Below are 25183 nucleotides of genomic sequence, written 5' to 3' on the forward strand. Positions count from 1 at the left end.
CAGTATTAAAGATGTCAGGTTGTATTTTCACAGAATGTTCTTTACATTATGTAAAATGATTTTTTCAGGTTTTTTTTTACAGACTAACACACCAAACACCTCACTGAAATATAAAATTGACCAAGATAATGTGCAAATGCATGTACAGAACAGAAGTAATTATTTTTGGACATTTTCTGCATCACAGTCCTGGTTTTAATAAAGAATATAAATGCAGTTTATTAAGAATAATTATTTGGTAGGATCAATATAAGCTATAACTCACTGGCTGTTGGCTAAGCCATAATCAGCATTAGCAGTCATGAATGAGCTTTAGCACCAATTAATTTTAGCAGTAATACCACTGAATAAATGACTCATGGGTAGCAGCCTTCTATGGGCCGCAAGACTGATGTTCGCAAGCCCCACTGTTTACATTATGTGACTATTTAGATAATGAGGGATCATTAATTTATTGTGAATGATTTCAAGTTCTCCCTTAACACACTCAAAAAAGTACCAAAGTTGTCACTGGGACAGTACCTTTAAATAGGTCCTAATATGTACCATTTTATACAGATGTGTACCTTTGAGGTACCAATATGCACCGTTGAGGTACAGAAGTGAACTTTAAAAAAAGTACCACACCAATGACAACTTTTGTACCTACATGTACCTTTTTTCTAAGAGTGCAAATAAATAATGAGGCCTGAGGTTGCAAAATTCAATGTTTCCCAGCAAACGAAAAGCTTTCCACACTTGTGCTGATTTTAAGCTTAGCATGAAGTCACGTAGATCCTTTTTTTTTCGTCCGTGGACTGATTTGCTGGGGACAAATTGAGGAAGTCTATTATAGTAACAAATGGAGAATTTTCCTCAGTGATCCGGTTAATGTGGAATCTAAGCAGGATGTACCAAGTGGCAAGTCTACCGGTTCTTTGTCATTCAATTCAATCTTGTTTGAATGACCCTCATCTGTCCCTCTTTACTCACAAGGAGTCTCTGGTTAACGTTCACAGAGTTTAGCTGGAGTCCATCTGACCTCTAAGGCAGAGAGCATTGCTAAAAGTCTCGTAGAAAGCACCGTCAGCACTTCTGTCTTGTTTTCAGTTCAACCCTAAAGGGTAACTGTGGTGATTTACAGAAGCAGGGTCAGGTGGGGGCTATATGCCTTTTTGTTTAATAGAGTTTTTAAATACCAGAGGTCTATTCAATCACAAACCCATTACATTTCCAAAGGCATTTTCCAATACTGAAAACACGCCACGCTTACGTTCTCATCGAGATAATGTTTCAAGTCAGGGCTGATCGGGTGACCACAGAAGACTATCACATATAGATGACAAGTTTTAGGAAGATAGACTGCTCTAAAGGAGTTGTAATATCGGTTATGACAGCTCAATAGCAGGAAGAAAGAAATAAAGAGAAAAATAAGACAGAATGATAAATAAGACAGAATGATATGATTTAATACGTAGGCGCATTTTAATTTCGTGTGAAAATTATTGGCTGTCCTATCAAAAAACAAAATGAGAAAGATAAAAAAAAACATGACCAACATTATTTCTGGTTTATTCATCACAGTAGAAATCGAAGGTCAAAAAATGACATTATATTGAGTCCTCTGTTGAACATAGGACAACATTTTAGTATAGAAATTGATCCCAGCTCACCCTCATCCTTCCATTGCGTATGGCTGGTCCATCTTCGGCCAATCGTAGAACAAACAGGTCCATTTTATACTCACGGCCTCCACGGATACTGAAACCAAATCCTTTCATGCCTTTTTCCAACTCAACCGTAAAGAAATCAAAATCCTACAAACACAAATGAATTAAATCTTACTATACACATGCATTACATATACTTGTGCACAAATAAACAGTACTTTTATAGTAAAATAAAAATAAAACCAGCCTTATAATATTAACATCAGATTAACAGATGGGATACGTATTGATAAACTTATGTGGAGAGTGGATCACCAAAAGTGTTACCTGGTGCATCCTGTAGTCAGGTAAAGGAAAGGTACGTGGGTCAGTGGACAGCTGTCTGTAGTCAAGCAATGGAGGATGTCTGTAGTCAAGCGTTGGGGGCTGTCTGTAGTCTGCTACTGGTGGGTGCCGGTAGTCCACCGGGGGCTGACGGTAATCGGTAAACGTCTGACGAATGTCGGGTTTCACATCCTGTCTTGCTTTAACCTCCGACCTGTAGCTGAACAACCAATCGAATCACAGAACCAATGATGTCAGGCAAAGTCACAGAACCAACAACGTTTAGTTTTATACGACTCAATGCATCTTGAAACCCATACATGATGAGTCTTGAAAATGATGAATGTCAATTTTTGACTTTTTCTCACACAAAACTATTGTATGGCTTCTGTAGAAGTGAACTGTGTCAGTGCTGGTGCTTTTATAATTTTTTTGGAGCTTGAAAGCCCCTGGCCAATATATGAATGTACCAGAATGGTGAAAACTAGAGGTCTTCATGGGTCCACTTAGATTCGAAAACCTGAGGTCCGACCCGAGACCCGATCGGGTTCAGGTCTTAAAGTTTCAGGTGTGCCCCGGACACGGGTTGGGTATAATATTAGTGGCATCGGGTCTCGGGTAATTTAAAATTAATGTCTTTTTGCCAAACGGACCTGAAAACTCGAACTCTCTTGCGTGTGTGCGTCAATGTCCTTTTCAAATCTCTCCTCTGTTTGCCAAGAGCGCTTGCGACATTGTGTGGCTGGCGGTAGGTTAATTTTCATTGAGACAGACATGTCAGTGAATTTTAAATGTAATGTACATTTTACCTGGGTGTCGTCTTCAGATAACAAAGTAAAACAAATGGAGCAGCTCGCCAAATTGGTTGCGAGACCAGCGGGGTTTCTTTATGTCTGACTGCTGTGTGCCGGGCTGCAGGCTGCACACACGTCGGTGCCATTTACATTCGAGTCCAGTAGGGTAAAAAAAGCCACTGGTTCGGGTCGGACTTGGGTCTAAGTGTCTTGAGTTTGTCTCAGTTCGTATCTTTCTTTTTTTGTATTATTAATGCACGTCGGATTCGGGAAAAAGTGATTTGGGTCAATTAGGGTCGGGTACATTTCTTTGGACCCGATAAGACCTCTAGTGTAATCATTCCACAAAATTTGAATAAAGTTGCACTGCATAGATTTTTTGCAGCATCTAGGGGTGAGATTGTGAATTGCAATCAACGCTCAGTTCTTTTGAAATGCATGGGGAAGATACGGTAGCCGCAACAGAATAAACATGTCATCGTCTCAGACAATGTAGTGACAAAAGGGTAAGCGAATGAAATCTTAAAGGTGCAATGTGTAACATTTTGAACAATCTTTTCACAGAAATGCAATACAATATACATAACTATATTATTAATGGTGTATAAAGACCTTACATAATGAAATGAATTGTTTTTATTACCTCAGAATGACCCGTTTTTATCTACATACAATGTAGGTCTCCTTATGGAAGCTGCGTCATGTTTTTATAGTAGCCTTAAATGTACAAACTTTTGAACAGAGCAAGTTTCGTCCCTACGTTGTCTCAGGCTACCATAGCTTTTCATTAGGTTTTGAAATTAAGCTTGGTTGTAATTCGCAATCTCACTGCTTGATGCCGTTAAAAACCTGTATTACACCTTTAACTCTACATTTCGAATCTGTTTTAAACTTTGATTTTGCAAACTTCTCCTGCAACAATTATAGCTACTAAAGCTGCTAACATTTTGTAGCAAGCAACAATCAATACAGAGCCAGCGCCAAACCATAACTAACAGGGGGGCACTTGGCTTCCAACGGGGTTGCACGCAATAGCTACAATAACTTGCAAAAACAAGACATTAAAACAACAAATACAGTGCAAGCACACACTCATACAACTGGTACAGACTGTCAGCCCATTTCCCGTATAAAGTGCAAAAGACCACAAACTATGCGCAAAACTATTGAACTTCGACTGCGGCGTGAGCGCAAGCTGAGCTCCGCTGCGCTCGCGCTTTGCTCGACGCAACAACAAGCCATTGAAATGAATGGGTTTCATAGTGCAGCGCACACCGCGTCCTAGCTTTAAAAAAGCCGCTTTACCATAATCACGTCGTAATGCTGTTAACGGTCTATAGCCACACTTCACATTTAAGCTTACGTAATTTAAAACAACGCTAACTTACCTTTAAAATAGCTGAAGACGGCGTGTAAGAACATTAAACTTCCTTAAAACAGTGTCCTGTAGATTTGTAAATTCCACCTCCATAAAATGCCGCGAAAAAACACGTTGCTAGTATCAAGTCACAAATATGCTAAAGACGTAAGACGGGTGAGACGCGGCAATACATCCAATCAGAGAAACTGGTCTATTTTAATTAAAGAAAACATATATCAACTATATTTTCCTCATTTGATTACATTACAAGTCATGAAACATTCAATGTTTAATTTATTTTAATTATTCTTGATATATATTAAATTAATAAAAAACTTTGTAGGGGGGCACAACAACCTGTTTGGGGGGCACTGCCCGCAAATGCCCCCCCTTGACGACGGCCCTGAATCAATATGTAAAAATGAAGGCAAATGTACAAACTCTTAATTTTTTCCAGTTTATGTCTGTTTTCCAGTGGATGCTATCAAAAATATCCTGCCACTGATGGAACCAATGCTCTAATGAATTTTAAAGTTTAATGCAGGATAATGCTCGGAAAATGGCAAAGCCTGAGGAGCTCTAGGGTGTATATTGAAACTTGAGCAAGCACAAGAAAGCACCATGCGAAATCATTGGCCCCCACAGGCTATATGAATGATTAAAAACTGTTTTAAAGAGCCAGGCAGGTAAATTATTCAGTTCTGTAAGAGATAAGTGATTTTACGCAACAACTTAATAGAAAGGGTGAAGGTATGTGAGATAGAGAGGTTCAGATTACAGTGAACTTTAGCAAAGTTTGTTTCTTTGTTTATGCTAAAATGGCATCATATCATGTCATTTTCATCTTATACTGACAACTAGTGGTTTAGATATAGCATTACCCAAAAAGCAAGAGCTTTTATTTACTAACACAATTGTGATCCCAAGACTAAATCTACTCCCCATGAGGTGACATACCATATTGTTTGGGTCCAAACACTTAGGGGTAGTTTCCTAGACAGGGTTTAAATTAATTCAGGACTAGACCTTAGTTATACTAGGACATTTAAAGGCAGGGTGCTTGATTTTTGAAAAACACTTTGTAAAAGCGAGTCCGGCCGACTACCAAAACACACTTGTAGCCAATCAGCAGTGAAGGGCGTGTCTACTAACCGACATCGTTGCCTGGGTTTACGTATGTGTGGGGCGGGTCTATCAAATGAAGGTCCAGATTCTATTGGGGTAGGGGCGTGTTTGTTTAGGTGATTTCAAATGTCAACATTGGCTTTCAAAGATCATGGACCCTGCCTTTAAGTAGTTTTTTCAAACAAATCTTACAAAAAGCAATACTGGTGTTCATCTTGAGACAAAACAATGGCACTGATATATGTTAAGATATGTTAAGATAGATTTTTAGTTTGGGACTAGGATAAGCCCTGTCTGGGAAACCGCCCCTTAGAGATTTAATAACACACCATACAAGTTGTGTGATTTAAAGGAACACGCTCAGATTTTGGGAATTTAGCTTATTCACAGTATCCCCCAGAGTTCTTACCATTTGTATAGTCAAACCGTGTAAAAATAACAAGGTCATATGAGACACAGCGATCTTTTAACAGTATACATACTGGGAACTATATTCTCAGAAGACGAAGCACTGCTACTTGAGGGGAGTGATTTGCACAACTCTGACCGAACTCTCTGCTCCTCACCAGGGGGCTTCTCGGGTGCTGCGAGCAAATCACTCCGCCCATGTAGCAGTGCTTCGCCTTCTAAGAATATATTTCCCAGTATGTATAGTGTTAAAAGATGGCTGTGTCTCATATCCCCTTGTTTTTTGTACACGGTGTGACTATACAAATCACAACACATAAATAGGAAAATGTTCGCGCTATTTTGTCACTTATTGGGAGCAGTTTGCTAGCTGGAGCCATTCACTTCCAGACTTTGTGCTAAGCTAAGCTAGCGGGGGCTGCGTCAGACAGAGTTACAGCACGCATGGAGATGAGAAAGTTATGTATGGACTTATCTAACTCTGGGGGATACGGTGAATAAGCTAAATACCCAAAATCTGGGCGTGTTCCTTTAAGGCATTATTCATGTACGTAACACATGCTTCACTTCCTAACCTAAGATAAGTTAAGCATCACTATAAATCAGATACAAATTAGCTTAAAGAGATCTGTGTGTCTTACCCACTGTCGTGGCTGTAGATCTGTCCTGGCACTGCTGATGGCTGGGTTGGCATGTTTTGCTGGATCACTGAGCTGGGCTGATTGGCTGGGCTGGTTTGAGTGACAGAGCTCGGTTGTGCTTCTGAGATAGGCTCAGTTGTGGAGTTGGTTTGAGGTGCAGAGTTGGACTGGGGAGTGGAGTTGGGTTGAGGAGGGGCACTGGTCTGGTTCACAGTGCTGGGTTGGCACACTGGACTGGGCTGAGCCATAGGGCTCTGTTTCTCTGAACTGCCTGCAGATGGCGTGCTGTTTGTCTCTGAAACACATATATGGTGAGAATGAGTTGGACAATCACATACAGTATATACTGTCTGCAATCTAATAATGCCATAATAACTAAGCTCGGCAACTTCCAGGGAGCGGATGGGACGTGTCCAGCAATGTGAGAAAATAAAAAAAGTTTAACTTTATGCAAATGATGAGCGACTTTCAGGAGTGACTACCAATGAGAGCGAAGCAGTGGAGTCTCTCGTCAGTTACTGAAGTGGATAGGCCTACATATTTGATAATGACAATCAGATTTAGAAACGCTTCATGAACGAGGGGTAAAGCTCAAAAGGTTCCACAAGATCTTGTTACATTTTCGGATTTGGCTGACATTTTTATCCAAAGCAGTTTAATGTGCATTCAAGATTTACATTTCATCAGTATGTACTGTGTTCCCTGGGATCAAACCCACCAACTTTGTGCTGCTAACACTATCAATTGAGCTAAAGGAGCACTTGTTGAAGGTATTAAGAGGTGGGACATTATCATTCTAGAGAACACCTGATTGTACTAAACTCTGTGTCATACAGGATGACACAGAAATTGGATGCCTGAAATCTAAATGAAGAAAAAAACTGTGCATTAAAGGGACACTCCACTTTTTTTTGAAAATATGCTCATTTTCCAGCTCCCCTAGAGTTAAACATTTGATTCTTATCGTTTTGTAATCCATTCAGCCGATCTTCGGGTCTGGCGCTCCCACTTTTAGCATAGCTTAGCATAATCCATTGAATCTTATTAGACCATTAGCATCGCACTCAAAAATGACAAAAAAGTTATTTATTTTTACTATTTAAAACTTGACTCTTCTGTAGTTACATCGTATACTAAGACAGATGGAATTAAAACCTATTTTAAAGATAAAGATACTAAGGGAACTATTTTCGGGCGCTGCGTAATATCATTGCGCCTGCTGAAGCCATGGTATGGCAGCAAAATCCTTGATTATTACGCCGGAATGAGAGTATAGTTTCTAGCCATATCGGCCTAGAAAATCGCAACTTTAATTTTCTGTCGGTCTTAGTACACAAGTTTTAAATAGGAAAAATGTCGAAACTCTTTGGTCATTTTTGAGCGCGATGCTAATGGTCTAATCAGATTCAATGGATTGTGCTAAGCTATGCTAAAAGTGGTACTGCCAGACCCAGATATTGGCTAAATGGATTCCAAAACGGTAAAAATCCAATCTTTAAGTCTAGGGGAGCTGGAAAATAAGCCTATTTTAAAAAAATTGGAGTGTCCCTTAAAGCAGGGATTCCCAAAGTGTGGTACGCGCACCCCCAGGGGTACGCGAGCTGCCACCAGGGGGTGTGCGAGAGGAAAAATTTAATGCCGGTCTGTTTCTTTAAGTGGGATTTTTCCATACAATAAAAAAATAAAAAAATGAACAGTAAACATTTCCTTTGTAATCGCTTTAATTTTAAATAAAAAACTATAATTTATTAGTTTTTGATAGAAACGTAGAAGACAGCTGCTGTCTTTTTCTACGCACTGCTCTTCTGTTATGCACTGCAGCCGCTATATGCGTGCCAACTCGTTTCATTCATTCCATATATATTATAAATATGCTTAACTGACTGAAATCAGGGAAACTGTCATGTGGGACGTCTTATGATAAAGTTGTTAGTCACGAAGGAGGAGAGGGACCAAGAGAGAGAGACTTTTTTATGCCAAAAATAGAAATAATGAAATGTGACGAGACATGGGCACAGGATACGCGAGCAATGTGTTTTCATGCATGGTAAAGAGACCGCCAATGAATTATATAATAAAATACATAAATACTTACTGTAGAGAACTTATTAAAAGCTTTCATTTAATTTAGTTTGAAACTTGAGCTGTTATAATGAATCTGCAAACTATTATACACCTTTTGTGCGAACAGTAAAGGCTTTCGTTAATGTGTTTGATGGGTCTGCACGTGACGCACTGGTAAACATGAGGAAACCTCTCATATGTCATCTATTAGCTGACGGCAGTAAGTGTACGTTTTTTACCATAGTAAACTCGAATGGCGTCTAAATATCACAGTGGTTAAACGCATACACGGGGGCGCGCATCATCTACGCTGAGCGTAGTTTCAGATGGTGCAATAGGCGTAAATATTTTTCACAATGTTGGACGTAGCTAAGCCCGACGTAGGACTATTACACCCAACTTCTTAACGTCCGGCTAGTGCAACCGGCCCTTGGTTATTTGCGCATGATTAAACATGAGTATTTATGGTGAGAAAATAAAGCTTTTTTGGATTTTTTTTAAATGGGGATTGGGGGTGCGCCAACCCGGTTGGGACATAGAAGGGGGTGCGCAGGAAAAAAAGTTTGGGAACCCCTGCCTTAAAGCAAGCATCTTGTTGTGACAACTACATTGCTCAACAAAGGTTGACTGCACTCCAAGCAGCATAACTTTGGGTACTTGCAGTACAGATGACTTTATTGATTATGGAAGGAGCAATCTTGTGTTTAGTTGATAAAAGGTGCATTTGACTTGTATTTGGGTAAAGACTGTAAATAAGATATATAATAGATATTATGCTAGCGAGGCAGATTCTTTCCTCAGTGGATAAAAAACTTTAGTAAATGGACACAGCATAATAAAAATGGCAGACTATATATGATTAACTAGAACCCAGAACTTTGAGTAACATTTAGTCAACAACTGTATTTAAATGCTATCAGCAAACAGGCATGCACTCACCCTCATGAGGGATGATCCTGAGTGTGACACTGAGTCCCGCGTCCTTGATCAGTTTGACTATGTCGGCATGCGGCATATTGACGATAGACTGATTGTTGACGGCCAGTATGCGATCTCCAACCTTCAATTTCCCACTGTGGTCTGCAGGACTTCCCTCAATGATCCGTCCGATCTTATGTGGCACAGCTGATGGCACACATACGCAAAAAGATTTTATGTAATACACCCAGATCTGAACTCCCTATTTTAGGCTCAAGCGTGGGTGCTGCAAAAGCACATTGTAACCGGCCTCTATGGTCCTTAAAAAGAGGTGCATCCATTAATAAAATACAAGTTTATAAAGACATGCTGCATTTTTAATGCCTCTTTGACCCTCTGAAGAAGCCAGCGTGAGTGAGCTATTAGCAATTTCCCGTCTCCTGTTTGGGGCAAGATGTTAAAAGAACGTTGCAGGGTGAAGCTCTACATCTATTAGTGAGTCATTGAAAATGAGCAAGACTTTAGTCAAGCATTTATAATAGAAATCTATATGACATTAAAGGGTGTTTAAAGCATGCAATGTAAAGTGCAGTGAATTGCCCCATAGACTTGCCATTGTAAGTCAATTTTTGGTTGTTTTTACAAACTAAGATTAAGTAGCTGAACTGGTAAAGCAAAATATATAAAACTTAAATGCGGGTTACTTTGTATAAAAGTTTGTTTAATTATTTTAAAGCATTTTCTACATAAAATAATCATACATAATATTACATTGATATCTTTAATATTAAAATCAAAGGGAAATCAATGACTGAAATTCAAAGTTTGCTCCTAATTTCATAGTTAGAATATGAAACTTTAACTTGGATATCGCATGCATGGTCACAAATGGTTTGTATCGAAGGTGTAGTATATTTACCAGCAGCAGACACTGTTTCGGGCCTGTTTAGCGAACTGATAATAACAAATCCGAATCCTTCGCTCTCCTTGCGCTGGATGGTGACATCACTGGGCTGTGAATTCTGATTGGCTACTGTGTCTGGTGGGGAGGAGCCTGTGGTGGATGGGGCAGAGTTCTGGCATGGGGTAGAGTTATTCGAGATAATTCTAGAGTTGAAGTCACTTCTGGGAGAGCTATGCTGGGTGGACCCAGGACTCCGGCCATTCACTGGAAAGGGTTCACCTAAAGATAACGACAGAAAAAATACATTTATGGATCTTTTTTGTAGTTTTTAAAGTTTGACAGGCTCTCTTCCCTGTCAGCTATGTGGAAAACAGCAGCATGAATATTCGTCAAAACATTCGAAATAATGTAAATGACAAATTAAATATCATTTACTGTACAGACAACCAGAGCTTCCAAACCCTCTTTAATCTCAAATTAACAAACAGCAACAGTTATGATAGATAATGATTTACCATTTTTCCTATTTTTTGTTTGTTTTTAAATCAATTACACACTTTATTTGTCATTTTTAGACACACGTAAAGCATGAAACAACAAAGCAGCAATTAATCAAAGTGAGTGAAATAGTGGAAAACATTCACACACACATTCTAGCTAAAGGTTTGGCTGAAGTATGAAGAAGGCTCACTGTGATCAAACAGTAAACCAATAAAGTCTGCCGCCAGACCTTTTGCCTCAAACTCCACTGAGATGTTGAGGATAGAAATGATTGTCCATGGAAGATAAGAATGAGCAGACAGCATGAAGGATCAGGGAGGCAGTGCTTCAGAGGTCACATAATCTGAGCTACAGAAGAAATATTCAACCCAATCTTATGGCAAGTCGAAACAATTTTACGAGGTGCTTTTCCTATCAATTTGTTTGTATAAGCTGCTTTCGCCCCAGTGATGTCAAGTTTAAAGGGCCAATATTCCGTTGCTAAAAACCTCATTATTTTGTGTATTTGGTGAAATGCATTATGTTTGAGTGGTTGATGGTTCAATAATGAATTACTTTTAAAAAGAGGTTTGAAACTTTCACATTTGCAACTTTACAGATCTTTTATATGAACAGACATCTTTTAACACAAAAAGAAAACATGAAATCGGGTCACTCCTTTAATGCGATACTCCAGCCAAATATCAAAATTATCCCATGATGTACTTACCCTCATGCAATCCAAGATACATATATCCATTATCTTATTTTAGTAAATGTCCTTGGTTTTCCAAACTTATAATGGAAGAAAACAGGGATCAGGGAACAAAAAAGTGCATTCATCCTTCACAAAGGTAATCCACATGGCTCCAAGGTGTTAATAAAAGTCTTTGGGTGTGAAAAATATCCATATTTTAAACTTTATAAACTCTAATAAATAGCTTTCGGTAACAACGTGACTGGGGCGCGATTTGTGATAGTCAATGCGCAACGTGTCTATGGCAACGAACGCACACTACTGTACATTAAAACTCTCCCATTAATTGCATCAGTCCAAGATGGCGCCGTTACCTGAAGCTAGGTATTACAGTTTATAAAGTTTGAAATCTGGACTACCCAGGCCCAGCTCTAAGGAGAGGCCAGAGTGTGCCTGGCCCACCTGATCAGAGGCTTGGACCACCCTGGCCCAAGACCACATAACAACCAATCTTTTGGCCAAAAATGTTTAATGTTATACTATATTAACAGACATGAAAATAACTCTTAAGAAAAAAACAGCATTTCAGATAAAAAATTTTTTTTTTTTTGCAACAAGATTGTTTTAGTTGATGTAAATAGTTTTTTTTAAAGAACTGCCCCTTTTATCAAATATAATAATTATTAATACATGATGAATAATGAATTAATACATGATCTGTTAAGGGGTCAAAAAAAAGACAAGTGCAAAAGGAGAGAATGTAATAATAAAAATGTTAACCACACATATATATATATATATATATATATATATATATATATATATATATATATATATATATATATATATATATATATATATACATATATATATATATACATATACATATATATACACACACATATATACACACACATATATATATATATATATATATGTACAACCCCAAAACAGAAAAAGTTGGGACATAGTATAAATTGTGAATAAAAAAGGAATGGAATAATTTACAAATCTCATAAACTTATATTTTATTCACAATAGAATATAGATAACATATCAAATGTTGAAAGTAAGATATTTTGAAATGTCATGCCAAATATTGGTTCATTTTGGATTTCATGAGAGCTACACATTCCAAAAAAAGTTGGGACAGGTAGCAATAAGAGGCCAGAAAAGTTAAATGTACATATAAGGAACAGCTGGAGGAGGACCAATGTTTAGGAATGGGAATGTTGTCCTATTCTTGTCTAATACAGACTTCTAGTTGCTCAACTGTCTTAGGTCTTCTTTGTCGCATCTTCCTCTTTATGATGCACCAAATCTTTTCTTTGGGTGAAAGATCTGGACTGCAGGCTGGCCATTTCAGTACTCAGATCCTTCTTCTACGCAGTCTTGATGTTGTAATTGATGCAGTATGTGGTCTGGCATTGTCATGTTGGAAAATGCAAGGTCTTCCCTGAAAGAGACGACGTCTGAATGGGATCATATGTATCTAGAACTTGGATAAACCTTTCAGCATTGATGATGCCTTTCCAGATGTGTAAGCTGCCCATGCCACACGCAGTCTTGCAACCCCAAACCATCAGAGATGCAGGCTTCTGAACTTAGCGCTAATAACAACTTGGGTTGTCATTGTCCTCTTTAGTCCGGATGAAATGGCATCCCAGTTTTTCAAAAAGAACTTCAAATTTTGATTCGTTGGACCACAGAACAGTTTTCCACTTTGCCAAAGTCCATTTTAAATTAGCCTCGCCCAGGGAAAACGCCTGTGCTTATGGATCATGTTTAGATATGGCGTCTTTTTTGACCTACAGAGTTTTAGCTGGCAACAGCGAATGACACGGTGGATTGTTTTCTGGAAGTATTCCTGAGCCCATGTTATGATTTCCATTACAGTAGCATTCCTGTATGTGATGCAGTGCTGTCTTAGGGCCCGAAGATCACGGGCATCCGGTATGGTTTTCCGGTCTTTACCCTTACGCACAGAGATTGTTCCAGATTCTCTGAATCTTTGGATGATATTATGCACTGTAGATGATGATAACTTCAATCTCATTGCAATTTTTCTCTGAGAAGCTCAGAAAACTATTTTTCACCGCAGCATTGGGAGAATTGGTGATTCTTTGCCCATCTTGACCACTGAGAGACACTGCCACTCTGAGAGGCTCTTTTTATACCCAATCATGTTGCCAATTGACCTAATAAGTTGCAAGTTGGTCTTTCAACTGTTCCTTATATGTACATTTAAATTTTCTGGCCTCTTATTGCTACCTGTCCCAACTTTTTTTGGAATGTGTAGCTCTCATGAAATCCAAAATGAGCCAATATTTGGCATGACATTTCAAAATATCTTACTTTCAACATTTGATATGTTATCTATATTCTACTGTGAATAAAATATAAGTTTATGAGATTTGTAAATTATTCCATTACTTTTTTATTCACAATTTCTATAGTGTCCCAACTTTTTCTGTTTTGGGGTTGTATGTATATATATATATATATATATATATATATATATATATATATATATATATGTGTATATATATATATATATATATATATATATATATATATATATATATATATATATATATATATATGTATGTATGTATGTATATATATATATATATATATATATATATATGTGTATATATATATATATATATATATATATATATATATATATATATATATATATATATATATATATATATATATATATATATATATATATATACTAAATAGTTCCAAAATATGTACAAAAAAATTAAGAAAACACAACGATAATAAACAAACCTAACAATTGTCTTAAATATATGATATTAAAACTAAAGACATGTGAGATTTAAGCATTAAAGAACCCCCTCCCAATCCGACCGGCCCCCCTGGAATATCACTCGGCCCACCTTTCATCTCATATCTGGAGCCGGGCCTGGGATTACCTCTGTGAAGGCTGGATGCACTTTTTGGGGGTTTAAAGTCAGTTTTTGTTCCTGGATCCCTGTTTTTAACCATTATAAGCTTGGAAAAGCAGGGACATTTACTAAAATAACTCCGAATGTGGTGGTCTGAAGGATGATTAAGGGTAAATCATGGGGTCATTTTGATATTTGGCTGGAGTAACCCCATTTTGGGACTTCGTGGTTGATTTATTTCTAATAATCAGTTTTTGTACGATTCAAGTCATACAAATTCACATGAAATCGGGTCAGGTTGAAATTATAACATCTAACAATATATTTTATAATTATAACTAAAACAAAGATACACAAGAATGAAAATGTTGAGATTACTTTCAGAGATAATTTTTCAAGCTGATATTCGACAAACCATTGAAAATGAATCATCATTTTTGGTGCATTCCTAAAATAACACTATCAAATCAACTTGAAATATACTTTTACATTTACTTTATAGTAAGTTTCACTTTTGGAGCCCCCGATTTCCTTAGATTTTATTGATGAAAGAATTGTCATTTCTAGGTAAACTACAAAACTTTGCAAACTTTGTCATTATGTGCGAAACACTGAAACTCCCACACGTCTGATTTCTCTCACCTGTGGCCTGAACTCTCCGTCTCACAGTTAGTTTGACCTGGCCGGTCCGGGCCGCACCGTGCATCAGGTCGATGACATAACGGTGAGGTTTTCCTGCCACAGGGATTCCGTCAACGGATATGAGCTCATCTCCGGGTCGGAGGCGTCCATCTTTATCTGCTGGGCTCTTCTCAATGATTGCACCGATCAGGATCTGTACAAGCATGGTGACGTTACTATAGACTCTTTAGAGTGTATGGACATTACAGAGAAACATAGACTTAGTAAATGAATGGAGTGTACACTAGCTTAAACCATGTTTGTCACGGCTGATTTATTTATCCAGTTAATAGGTCCAGCTGGTAGAATAGCATAGTCGTGCTGAACAGTGTTGGGGTAACGCATTACAAGTAACGTGCATTACGTAATAATATTACTTTTCTGAAGTATCAAGTAAAGTAACGCATTACTTTTTAAATGTACACATTAATACTTGAGATACTTTTTAGTTTAATTAATTTGATTAAAAAAATTATGACCTGAATTAAAATAAACGTATTCACATTATGCACTCTATGCGCCTGTGTGGTAAGAGTCAGAAACCAGAGCTCTGGCAGGCCAGAGTTAGAGATTTTTGTGATAAAATATGCAATTTCTGTATGCAAAACTTTTCAGTCATAAAAAACACCTGCAAGGCCTGAAAGAGATCAAGCCTCAGCCAAGAAAAAGTAACGCAAAAGTAACTAAAAAGTAACGTAAGAATTACTTTCCATGAAAAGTAGGTAGGGTACTGGTTTCATAACTCCTTAAAGTATAAAAGTAATGTAAGGAAAAAATTCCATTAAGGACAAATGCTTAGGCCGTGCCACAGGGGCCTATTGTGTACTACCCAACCTCCTCATTTGCCAAAGGCCATAATGACTGCACTGTAAAACCCGACAAGTTCAGAGTACTCAAAAATTTTGTTGAAACTGATTACATTAATTTTTTTAAGTAAACCAACATCAAACATTTTAAGTAAAGATAACTTAAAAAATTTCAGTTAACCCAAATTTAAAAGTTTACACTTCATTTTATTAATTCTTCAAGTACAATATACATAAAACTACTGTTTATTATAAGGACTGTTTACCATATATATTTTTTGTATACCGTAGTTAAAACTTCTTTTTACCATTAAATTTTGTTCACAAGTCACAGAAACAGATCATGTGACTCATGAAAATGTAATACCAGTGAAAGTGTGTTGAGACTGAACTCAGTGCAGACTTTCACACAGTCATAGTTTATATGATAAACCAACATGTATCCGACCTACAGCCTAAGCACAGGCACTACACTTCTGAACAATGGTAACCACAAAACAAAAAAATAGCAAACTCTTCTAAATCTCCAACATAAAAAAATGTTTAACACTATTGAGTCTTTCTCTTTACTAAAAACCACATAAAATAGCACTTAATAGACCTTTTACGCACTTCCGCATTTTTCGACTGGAAATACGTCAACAAAGTGTATGGCAACTTCCTGTTATCGTAGCGGCAGATACGAAAAATAGCAGAGTCAACGAGTCGCCGTTTCTGTAGTGTTCAAGGCTGTTCGTCTTCCAACCAGAAACAGCCCTACCTTTATAATAGTTTATAATAGTATATAATAGTAACAGTAAGTGAAAAAAAGTGCCGCAGCAAGAAGAGTGAACACGCAAGAACGGGAAACTTTTGCCAACCGGCATTCTGTCTATATTAAAACCTCCAGTTTGTGAGGCTCCTCACTCTCTCTCATTGACCTGAAGCATCTACCTCTCACTACTACCTGTCCCTGTAGTATATTTGTTACTTAAACCGCATGTAGCAAGGAAACATTGCATGTTATCTCATATAGAAATACACAACTTTGCAGCAGACTGCTAGTAACATTTACCTAGTACAGCAGCTACACCAAATTACTGGTTGTTATGTTAACCTCATGTCATCTCACTTAAACATAACTTACACACGACATATTCACTGCGATGTGTTAAATTTTATATTACAAATTCACAACCCCTAGATTTACAATTAACGTAAACGGAGTTATAGCCGGTTTTGTAGCTAAAGCTTACCTTGATAATTGTGGATAAACTCCGCGCGGAATAATTTATATCCCTTATCTAGTTTGTTCCCTTTAGTGGACGAATGTATACCCACACTCTTCACCACATCGGCGCTGGTGAACTTCGGTAGACAAGTTAGGAAAGTCGGAAACACTCTAGCTGCCATTTCTCCACCAACAACAAAGCTTATACCGGAATTGCGTTTACGCGTTGTTTACGTATTTCCGGTTTTTGCGTAAATGGTCTATTTCAAAAAATGCTCTCGTATTGCAGGCTCATTCAAAGCATGCTGGGAACTGGAACCTCCTCAACCAATCGTGTTGATTTAACTTTAAACTGAAGTAAATTTGCAGCGCCAGACTCTTTCTTAGCTAACCTGGCAAATTGAACTGATCACAATCACCAAAAGTTTGTAATTATTTGCAGTGTTTGTTACAATGAGGCTGTGGTATTGAGATGACTCAGTTTGGAAGTAATAAATAATTTTTTTGAGTTCTTTGACTCATTTTATTTGAGTTTGTGGAACTTAAAATGGCGAACTTGTTGAAAACACACAAAAATTTTAAGCTCAATAAACTTTTTCACAGTTTTGAGTTCAGTTCACTCATTTTAAATGAGTACATTGTACTGTTTGGGTTTACAGTGTGTAATGTTATATTAAAACAATAATTTTGAAAAATTTTGGATGCACTAGGCTATCTGTTTCAGCCGCACATATGCACATTGAAAATGAATGCAATTTAGTACAATGCAAGAGAAATGAAATGCAATTTAGTACAATGCAGGTGAAAGAATACATACATTCTCAGAAAGGTACAAAAGTGGTCACTGCATCAGTACCCTTTAAAAAAGGTACACCTTTTACCCAAAAAGTGCATATTAGTACTTCAAAGGTACATATTAGCAGTTCAAAGATACATATTTGTACCTAAATTGTACATATTAGTGTCTTTTTTAAAGGGTACTGCCCCAGTGACAGCTTTGTACCTTTATTTTTGACAGTGTAACGACCCCAACACTCCTTAGTGGAGTGGGACATGATTTGTGTCATGTGCTGGTGCGAGGGATCGCCTACAAACCAATAGGATGTCAGACAGATATACGTTTATACTTCTCATCCAGCCACAATTAAATTCACTCTATCCGGATGGCGAGATTTATCTGGATAGGTGTTTTTTTAACTATGATGACAAGCCGGAATGAAACACTGTAGGAGTAAAGTATAGTATAAAGTATAGCTACCCAAAATTTCTACTTAAGTAAGGTAACAAAGTATTTGTACTTTGTTACTTGACACCTCTGCACATGGTGAGTCATCAAGCTTGGGGAGAAACTTTTAAACAGCCAAAATATCAAAACAGGTGAAATTTTGATAAGGCCATATATCAATTTTTCAGTTCACTTGAAGTTCTCAGTGGTAAGTAAATGTAAGATGGAAAAGACTCTCCATCCATTCATAAATAGTTAGTTACAGATGGTGAGGTCTCTTTATGAAAGCGTGTGCGTTAGTTCTAGATTACGAGCCTTCTCCTGAGCCTCCGGACTCACAGGCTGTCCTGGTTCCTCTCCACCCAGGATCCTGAAGCCGAAACCGGACTTCTGCCTGCGCAGGTGAACCTCCACCTCCTGAAACTCTGCTGCTGTGCAATAAACATTGGAGGTGTGCATTAATCTTAACATTTTGTCAAGCTTTACTTATTGCTAGATTGGATAGCAGCAAATGTCATGGGTTTGATCCCCAGGGAACACACATATGGGTAAAAATGTATTAGATTGAATCCCCTGTGAATCTTTTTGGATAAAGGCATCTGCAAACTGCATAAATATATATTTTTCATTATTTATAATTTGCTTACTCTCATTTTTATCTTAAACATAGAATATATAAACATATTTAACATCAAAGTCAAAAATCTGCCAAAAGCTGATAAAAATTTCCTGAAACTATTCTCCACAAACTTTATGTAAAGGTCACAAGAAATGGATGAAAAAATAAATTGTAGACCGTCTTTCTCTCATTGTGTATGCAGCGCTTCATCTGTCAGTGTGTTTCTGTTTTGGGTGCAGATATATTTACTCACCGGAGGGGTCAGCTGAGAGGGCTGGTCGAGGAAGACCTGGCTCTGAGAGAGAGAGAGAGAGATGCGGGGACAGCCAATAAATCACAGCTTCCATACACATACAGTACATACACCTGGAAATATACTATTGTATGCATACTATATACTACACTATATATATATATATATATATATATATATATATATATATATATATATATATATATATATATATATATATATATATATATATATATATATATATATATATATATATATATATATATATATATATATAAACATATCTTCTTATCTTAATAAAAATGTTATATAACCACAAAGCAGTCACAAAGCATAAACGATCATTTGCAAATATAAACAAAGGATTTCTGGTATCTTTATATTACGCTAAACTATACCAAATACAAATCTTTGAGTCAAACTTCAAAATCAACTGCATATTCAAATAGCATTAAAACAAAACAGTGTTATGACTGAACACACTGAGAAATGCAATTTTACAAAATGAGGCAGTTTACAACTAAACAAAACATTTTTATTGTAAACTAAGATCACACGTTTCAGAAATCTTAGGGAAATGAACACCAGATATAATAAATTAAAATACCGAAATCACACCACAGAACCCAATCACAGTCTGTCTTGGCTCCATAACTCTGTAGTTAACACTCATCACACCCAATATATATATTATCATATCTGGCATTTTTGTGTGTCTGTATATTCCAATATATGTGTTATGCAATATTTTATGTGATATATTAAAGTCTCCCTGTGGTGAAAATCAAGTTTTTATTGTTGTTTATGTGGTGTTTTTAATATGCTTTAAGACAATTTAACTACTATGTTAACTACAAAATAGTCATTTCAATTTATTAGGGACCTTGAAAGATTCAAGTGGGCCTGACGATTCCTTGGGCATTTCCATCTTACAGCATGTTTCTTTTACTTCTTTTTGAATCACAGCTTTTCAACTCACGGTGTTTTAAAAATCTATATTCAAACACACCAATTTGTTAAAAAGTGAAACATGCAAAACGCTCTAATCAACTCATTATATCAACCATCCTCCACTATAAACCTGTCACTGTCAGCTGCGAAAAAAATCTATATACAAAACTGGGTAAAAAGAGGTATAGAAAGCAAACAATACTGATGCCAACATCCTGCAGCATAGATGGTTGTATCCTTGAATACAAAGAAAGAAAGAAAACAACCATTCAATTAGGGTCCGGTGTGGTACAGTTTATGATCCACTTAAGGGTCTAAGACACTAACAGATATTTAAAGTGACAAGGCAGCCGGAACTCATTCAATTTCAAAGAGAGCTGGGAGTTTAAGGGGAACGTGAACAAATAAAGGGAAGTATGATGCAGCAGCCATGGTAGTGCAGACAGGGAAGAGAATGTGATCTGCTGCCCAACACAGTTAGATACGATCGTCCACTAAAATTTTGTGACTACAAACTATTTAGTCACTGCCCTTGGAAATCTCCCTGCATAGATCCAACACCAACTACTGACAGTTCAGACATATTAATTTAATAAGAAAAGATTGCAGGTAATATGTGCATGAATTGATGCTTTTAAAATGTATCAATGAATTAAACATATGTTTCGTGAATATGCGAGTTGGTTTGCTGAGATCGGAAAGTTCAGAAAGCGTGTGGTAGTCTCTAAATTTGGTAAAGAAAGTGCCTGCATTAATAATGTAAAGTGTTATATAATGCACAAATCAACGAACTTGAGTTTCATCTAGTGCACAGTACTGTAGCTCCATGCAGCTCATCATGGTATAATTTAATATTTGTGGTATAAGAAGATACGACCACAAAAACCACTTACCAAGTAGAATAACATCAGCTGAAAAGTACAAAAATAGCCGTTTTAAGTCTCAGAAAATGTCCTAACCTCATGCGAATACAAATTTTAATGGCGTGTGATGTGGACCAGTCACATCCAATCAGAATTTACGGCAACATGGAGTAAGAAATTAGGGATGCGCTGATATATCGGCCTAAAATAGGTATTGCAGTCCTTCCAGAAAAACAATTTTTTTGTGATTGTTGCGGCCAAAAATCCTTGACTTTGCCGCACATTTTCTTAAAAAATGCGATGGAATATGCGGGATATTTATGCAATTTTATGTGATGAAATTGCGGGAATTTGCAAAAACTTTTTGCAGCTTTTCATTGACGTTCACGTCGCGTAATTACGTCATTTCCTTACATTCCCATGACAACAGGGGACATGGCTGTGCATGTGTGAGGTAAATGCAAAATTTTTCAACTTTCTGTTAAGATATATGTGACTTTTTGCTATGAAAATGCAGGGATTATGAAACATGCATGCCCTGCATATTTTGCAAGCATAAATCTGCAATTTTATTAGGCTGCATAATCTGATTGCATAATCACATTTTTTGTAGGGACTGGTATCGCCAGCTAAAAAGCATTTTTCCCAATATCGGACATCGGACGAAAGCAGCCAATGATAAGGGGTGGAAAACGCTTCAGAACTCATGCTGTGAGATTATTTTGAATTGAGTAACAATCACAACAGAATTGCTGTTTGTATGATCTGTACTTCAAAGATTTCATGACATAATACTTTGAAACAAGGAGCAAAAAAGCAAAACTATCGGCAGATGTCATTCAAATTAATTCTATCTAATTTAGAACATTAAGATTACACGAGTGACAAAAAAGATACCAAGCAACTAAAGGCCGCCACACACTAATGCTGCGTACACACTAATCGCTAAGCATCATGTTCCTCACTTTAGATAACTCGCGAGATTTAACTGCGTGTTATGCTAATTTTACACTTCAGTTGAACGTTTTAAACTTGCATGGAAGATGCGTTTGAAGTGAATAGCACATGTTCGCCACAATTGCCCCCCTCCAATTTGCATCATTCGCATCACCTGTGCAAATTTGCATCTATTCACGTCTTTTCATTTACTTTGTATGTAATCTACTCGTGCAAACAGTTGGATTCGCTTCTTGTGTGTAAGCCCCATTAAAGATAATCAAGATAAATTTGGGATGATTTCCCCCTTAAGACAATCCTAGGTAAGGTCCCAATCGTCTTTGTGGTTGTACGCTCCACCTGAGTGAAAGATGTCCTCAGGGCAACATATTGTGTTGACCGAAGGACAACATTTTTGCAAATAAAACCTAAACCCCAAACTCAAAACATAACTGAACCTTAAAATCAGAGGAAAGCGATAAGTGAAAAACAATCTTCTGGAAGCAGCTAAAGTTAACACAAAGTCAGCAGAGCCTCAATTATAATTTTCCTGTTGTGTGTGGTGTCTTAAGAGTGACTGAATCTGCTCTGAAGTACGTCTGAGGCCCTCCAATCGCAAATCGTAAATATTCAACAGAAATCTTGTTGTGTGGGGGGACCCCGAGGACAAACGCGTACACACGCTGTAGATTGTCATGTGAAACTAAACAATACCCAATCAGAAAGTGAGTGGATGAAAGACAAAACCGTAAAAACCGCAGTCATGGCGCAGCAGGCACAGTCCAACATGACATGGACATCAACGATGCAAAAAGAAGTTGACTGTATTAATGCCATTTTTTTATGCACGTCATCCACCATGTTTGTTTATTGTGAAGTCACATTTGACCGCGAGAGACATTGCAGGATTTCCACAAGATTTCCTGAGTTCTTAGTGAGCCTTGCGTTGTTTGAGAAGGGAATCTGATGGTACATGGTGTGCTGTCATGACCACATAGTCCACACACTATAGGAACAAACTGTTAAATCGTATAAGCAAAAGACAACCTAAAACCCAGTGTGTTTGGTGCCTACAAGCATGTTTGTGAATGTTTGCATAACAAAAGCAAGCTGGGAATCAATGCTAGCTGTAGATGCCAGCAAAAGCGGTTCCAGGTTTACTTACGCCTAGTCTCAAAGACAGCCCTGGACTTCTCATACAGGTCATATGGGTCTGGTTTGCTCAGGTCAAACTCTGGACCTATGGGCCAGTGTAGATAAGGGACACTGTGGGGAAGAGCATGGATAGATAGACTGGCCGTAGGACTGCTGTGAGAATCCCAATGTTCCAAAACCTGCAAATACATCAGCGTTCAGTAACAACCCATTCTACGTGTCTCCCAGTGCTCGGTTTATTAATATGCAAATATGAGTAAGCAATGTTCTTCTAGGTAACTTCCACCTGATATTTCCGTTGCCCTGATATAGGAAGGCAGTGAGCCTACTTGGAGAAATTAGTTTTGCCCAGCATAATAGTTTTTAGCTCAGCAAAATAAGGCTGCATTCATGAGCTCATCAAGGACACCTGATGCTGATTCGCTATTGCTAACGGTGCTGAATATAATATTTTGGTTTTCTCATTCAAATGCACCTGTGGTCGAGACACTTCACAACATCCCGCTTCCGCACTTCACCCAAAATTAGGTTACGCAGGTGGAATGCATAAAGGACATCAAGCAGGTACAATGGATTTATCTGGGCCGTCTTTGCTTGATAACAATAAAAACAAATCTTAATGAAAGACACCACTGTTTTTCAATATTTTACTGTTTTCTTACCTCAACTTGGACGAATTAATTCATACCTTTCTTTTATCAATGAGTGCACATAATCTTTGTACAGCGTGTCGTGACTGTGTTAGCAGTTAGCCTAGCACCATTCATTCCTTAGGATCCAAACAGGGATGAATTTAGAAGCCACCAAACACTTCCATGTTTTCCCTATTTAAAGACTGTTACATGAGTAGTTACACAAGTAAGTATGGTGGCACAAAAAAGGGTCAAATTTTTAAGCAAAATCAAAAAAAGAACTAGCACCATTGTTTTGCGGAAAAACACTTAGTTTGCAACACTTCGACCTCGGCGCATAGTAACATCATCACTACTTCACTCTCGCTCAAACTTCTGTCAATATTACCCCTGTTTGGATCCTAAGGAATGAAAGGTGCTAGGCTAAATGCTAACACATTCACAACGCGCTGTACAAAGATTAGGCGCACATATGAAACAAAAATAGTTACTAGGGGTGTAACGGTACGTGTATTCGAACCGGACCGTTTCGGTTCAGGGCTTTCGGCACGGTGCACCGAATGGCCGAATGCATTTTGTGTGCGCCTGTGCGGAACATAATACGTGGGTTTCCGCACGAACATATTAAGTGGCGGAAGTCTTCGCGTTCAGCGCAAGTCTTCTGTCAAACATATAACATAGTTCGGCCCGCAGAAAGATTTTTATTTACTTAGTTGTATATCCGTTTGATTATTGATGTAAATGTTTACGTGTCGTATCTAAAAGCGCATGTTAAACGCGTGTCAACGCGCTGCTTTGTTCTTTCAAAATGCGTGAGAGGATGCGCGTCTTTCGTTGCTACGCATTCATGAGACGCGCTTTCTGTGACAGCGAGAATAAGGCATGCGTGATCAGATTTTTCATCTGCACCTCACGTCAATCATATCATTGTCACAATGCGATCAGCTGGTCGGGACAGAGAAGAGCTGTAACCCGGGCTTACTCAGCTGTTACTCAGCTGCGGAGGGGTTCGTAAGTAAAGTCACAGCTTACATTGACGACACAAGCAAAGATTAGGAGAAACGTGCAAAAGATCAAAGATGGCTATGTATGCAGCTCACTAATCTCAAAATGAGTGTATAATAAGTATATCATCATGTTGCTTGCTATGCAGTTACACATAGAGCAGTAATATTATTTTTATACAGAGATGGTACATAGCCAATTCAATTCTGTGAGTTAAACAATCCAAAATAAATCAAAACAGAAAATTTTTGGTGGCAAAAATGTAGGCTAATAGTTCATAAATGTATTCAGGAATTGAATTTGTTAGTTCAAGGTTTTAGTAGAAAAAGTTTAAGAGAAGGTTAAGAAAAGAGTTACCTACTGTTATAAAATAATGTAAAAAAGAACTTTGCAGTAGTCTTTTATTTATTATTTTTTCATTTTATATATATTTTATATGTTATATTTTAATAAAAAGTGTTTAAAAAAGTGTAAACAAATTGTAAAAAAAAAGTTTATAGTAATAAACAACCTGCAGTTTAATGTTTGCATTTCTCCCTTACTGTACCGAAAATGAACCGAACCG

At 37.5% G+C, this 25183-nt stretch overlaps 1 protein-coding gene across 14 annotated transcripts in view; it reads right to left on the reverse strand.

The window, feature by feature from the left end:
• magi2a (membrane associated guanylate kinase, WW and PDZ domain containing 2a) overlaps positions 1-25183 on the reverse strand; it is a 267335-nt gene that overhangs the window by 10018 nt on the left and 232134 nt on the right. For 5 of the 14 annotated variants that reach the window (XM_073813942.1, XM_073813923.1, XM_073813948.1 and 2 more), the window contains 9 exons: positions 22992-23160; positions 19077-19118; positions 18520-18635; positions 14925-15117; positions 10203-10466; positions 9305-9490; positions 6302-6596; positions 1977-2193; positions 1653-1796 (listed from right to left, as the gene is read on the reverse strand). In XM_073813942.1, coding sequence (XP_073670043.1) covers positions 1653-1796; positions 1977-2193; positions 6302-6596; positions 9305-9490; positions 10203-10466; positions 14925-15117; positions 18520-18635; positions 19077-19118; positions 22992-23160 — 1626 coding nt within the window. The remainder of the gene's footprint in view (positions 1-1652; positions 1797-1976; positions 2194-6301; positions 6597-9304; positions 9491-10202; positions 10467-14924; positions 15118-18519; positions 18636-19076; positions 19119-22991; positions 23161-25183) is intronic. The other 9 variants (XM_065268675.2, XM_065268673.2, XM_073813952.1 and 6 more) reach the window with 5 other exon arrangements.

This window comes from Paramisgurnus dabryanus, chromosome 1 (assembly GCF_030506205.2).
Source record: "Paramisgurnus dabryanus chromosome 1, PD_genome_1.1, whole genome shotgun sequence".
Lineage (NCBI taxonomy): Eukaryota > Metazoa > Chordata > Actinopteri > Cypriniformes > Cobitidae > Paramisgurnus > Paramisgurnus dabryanus.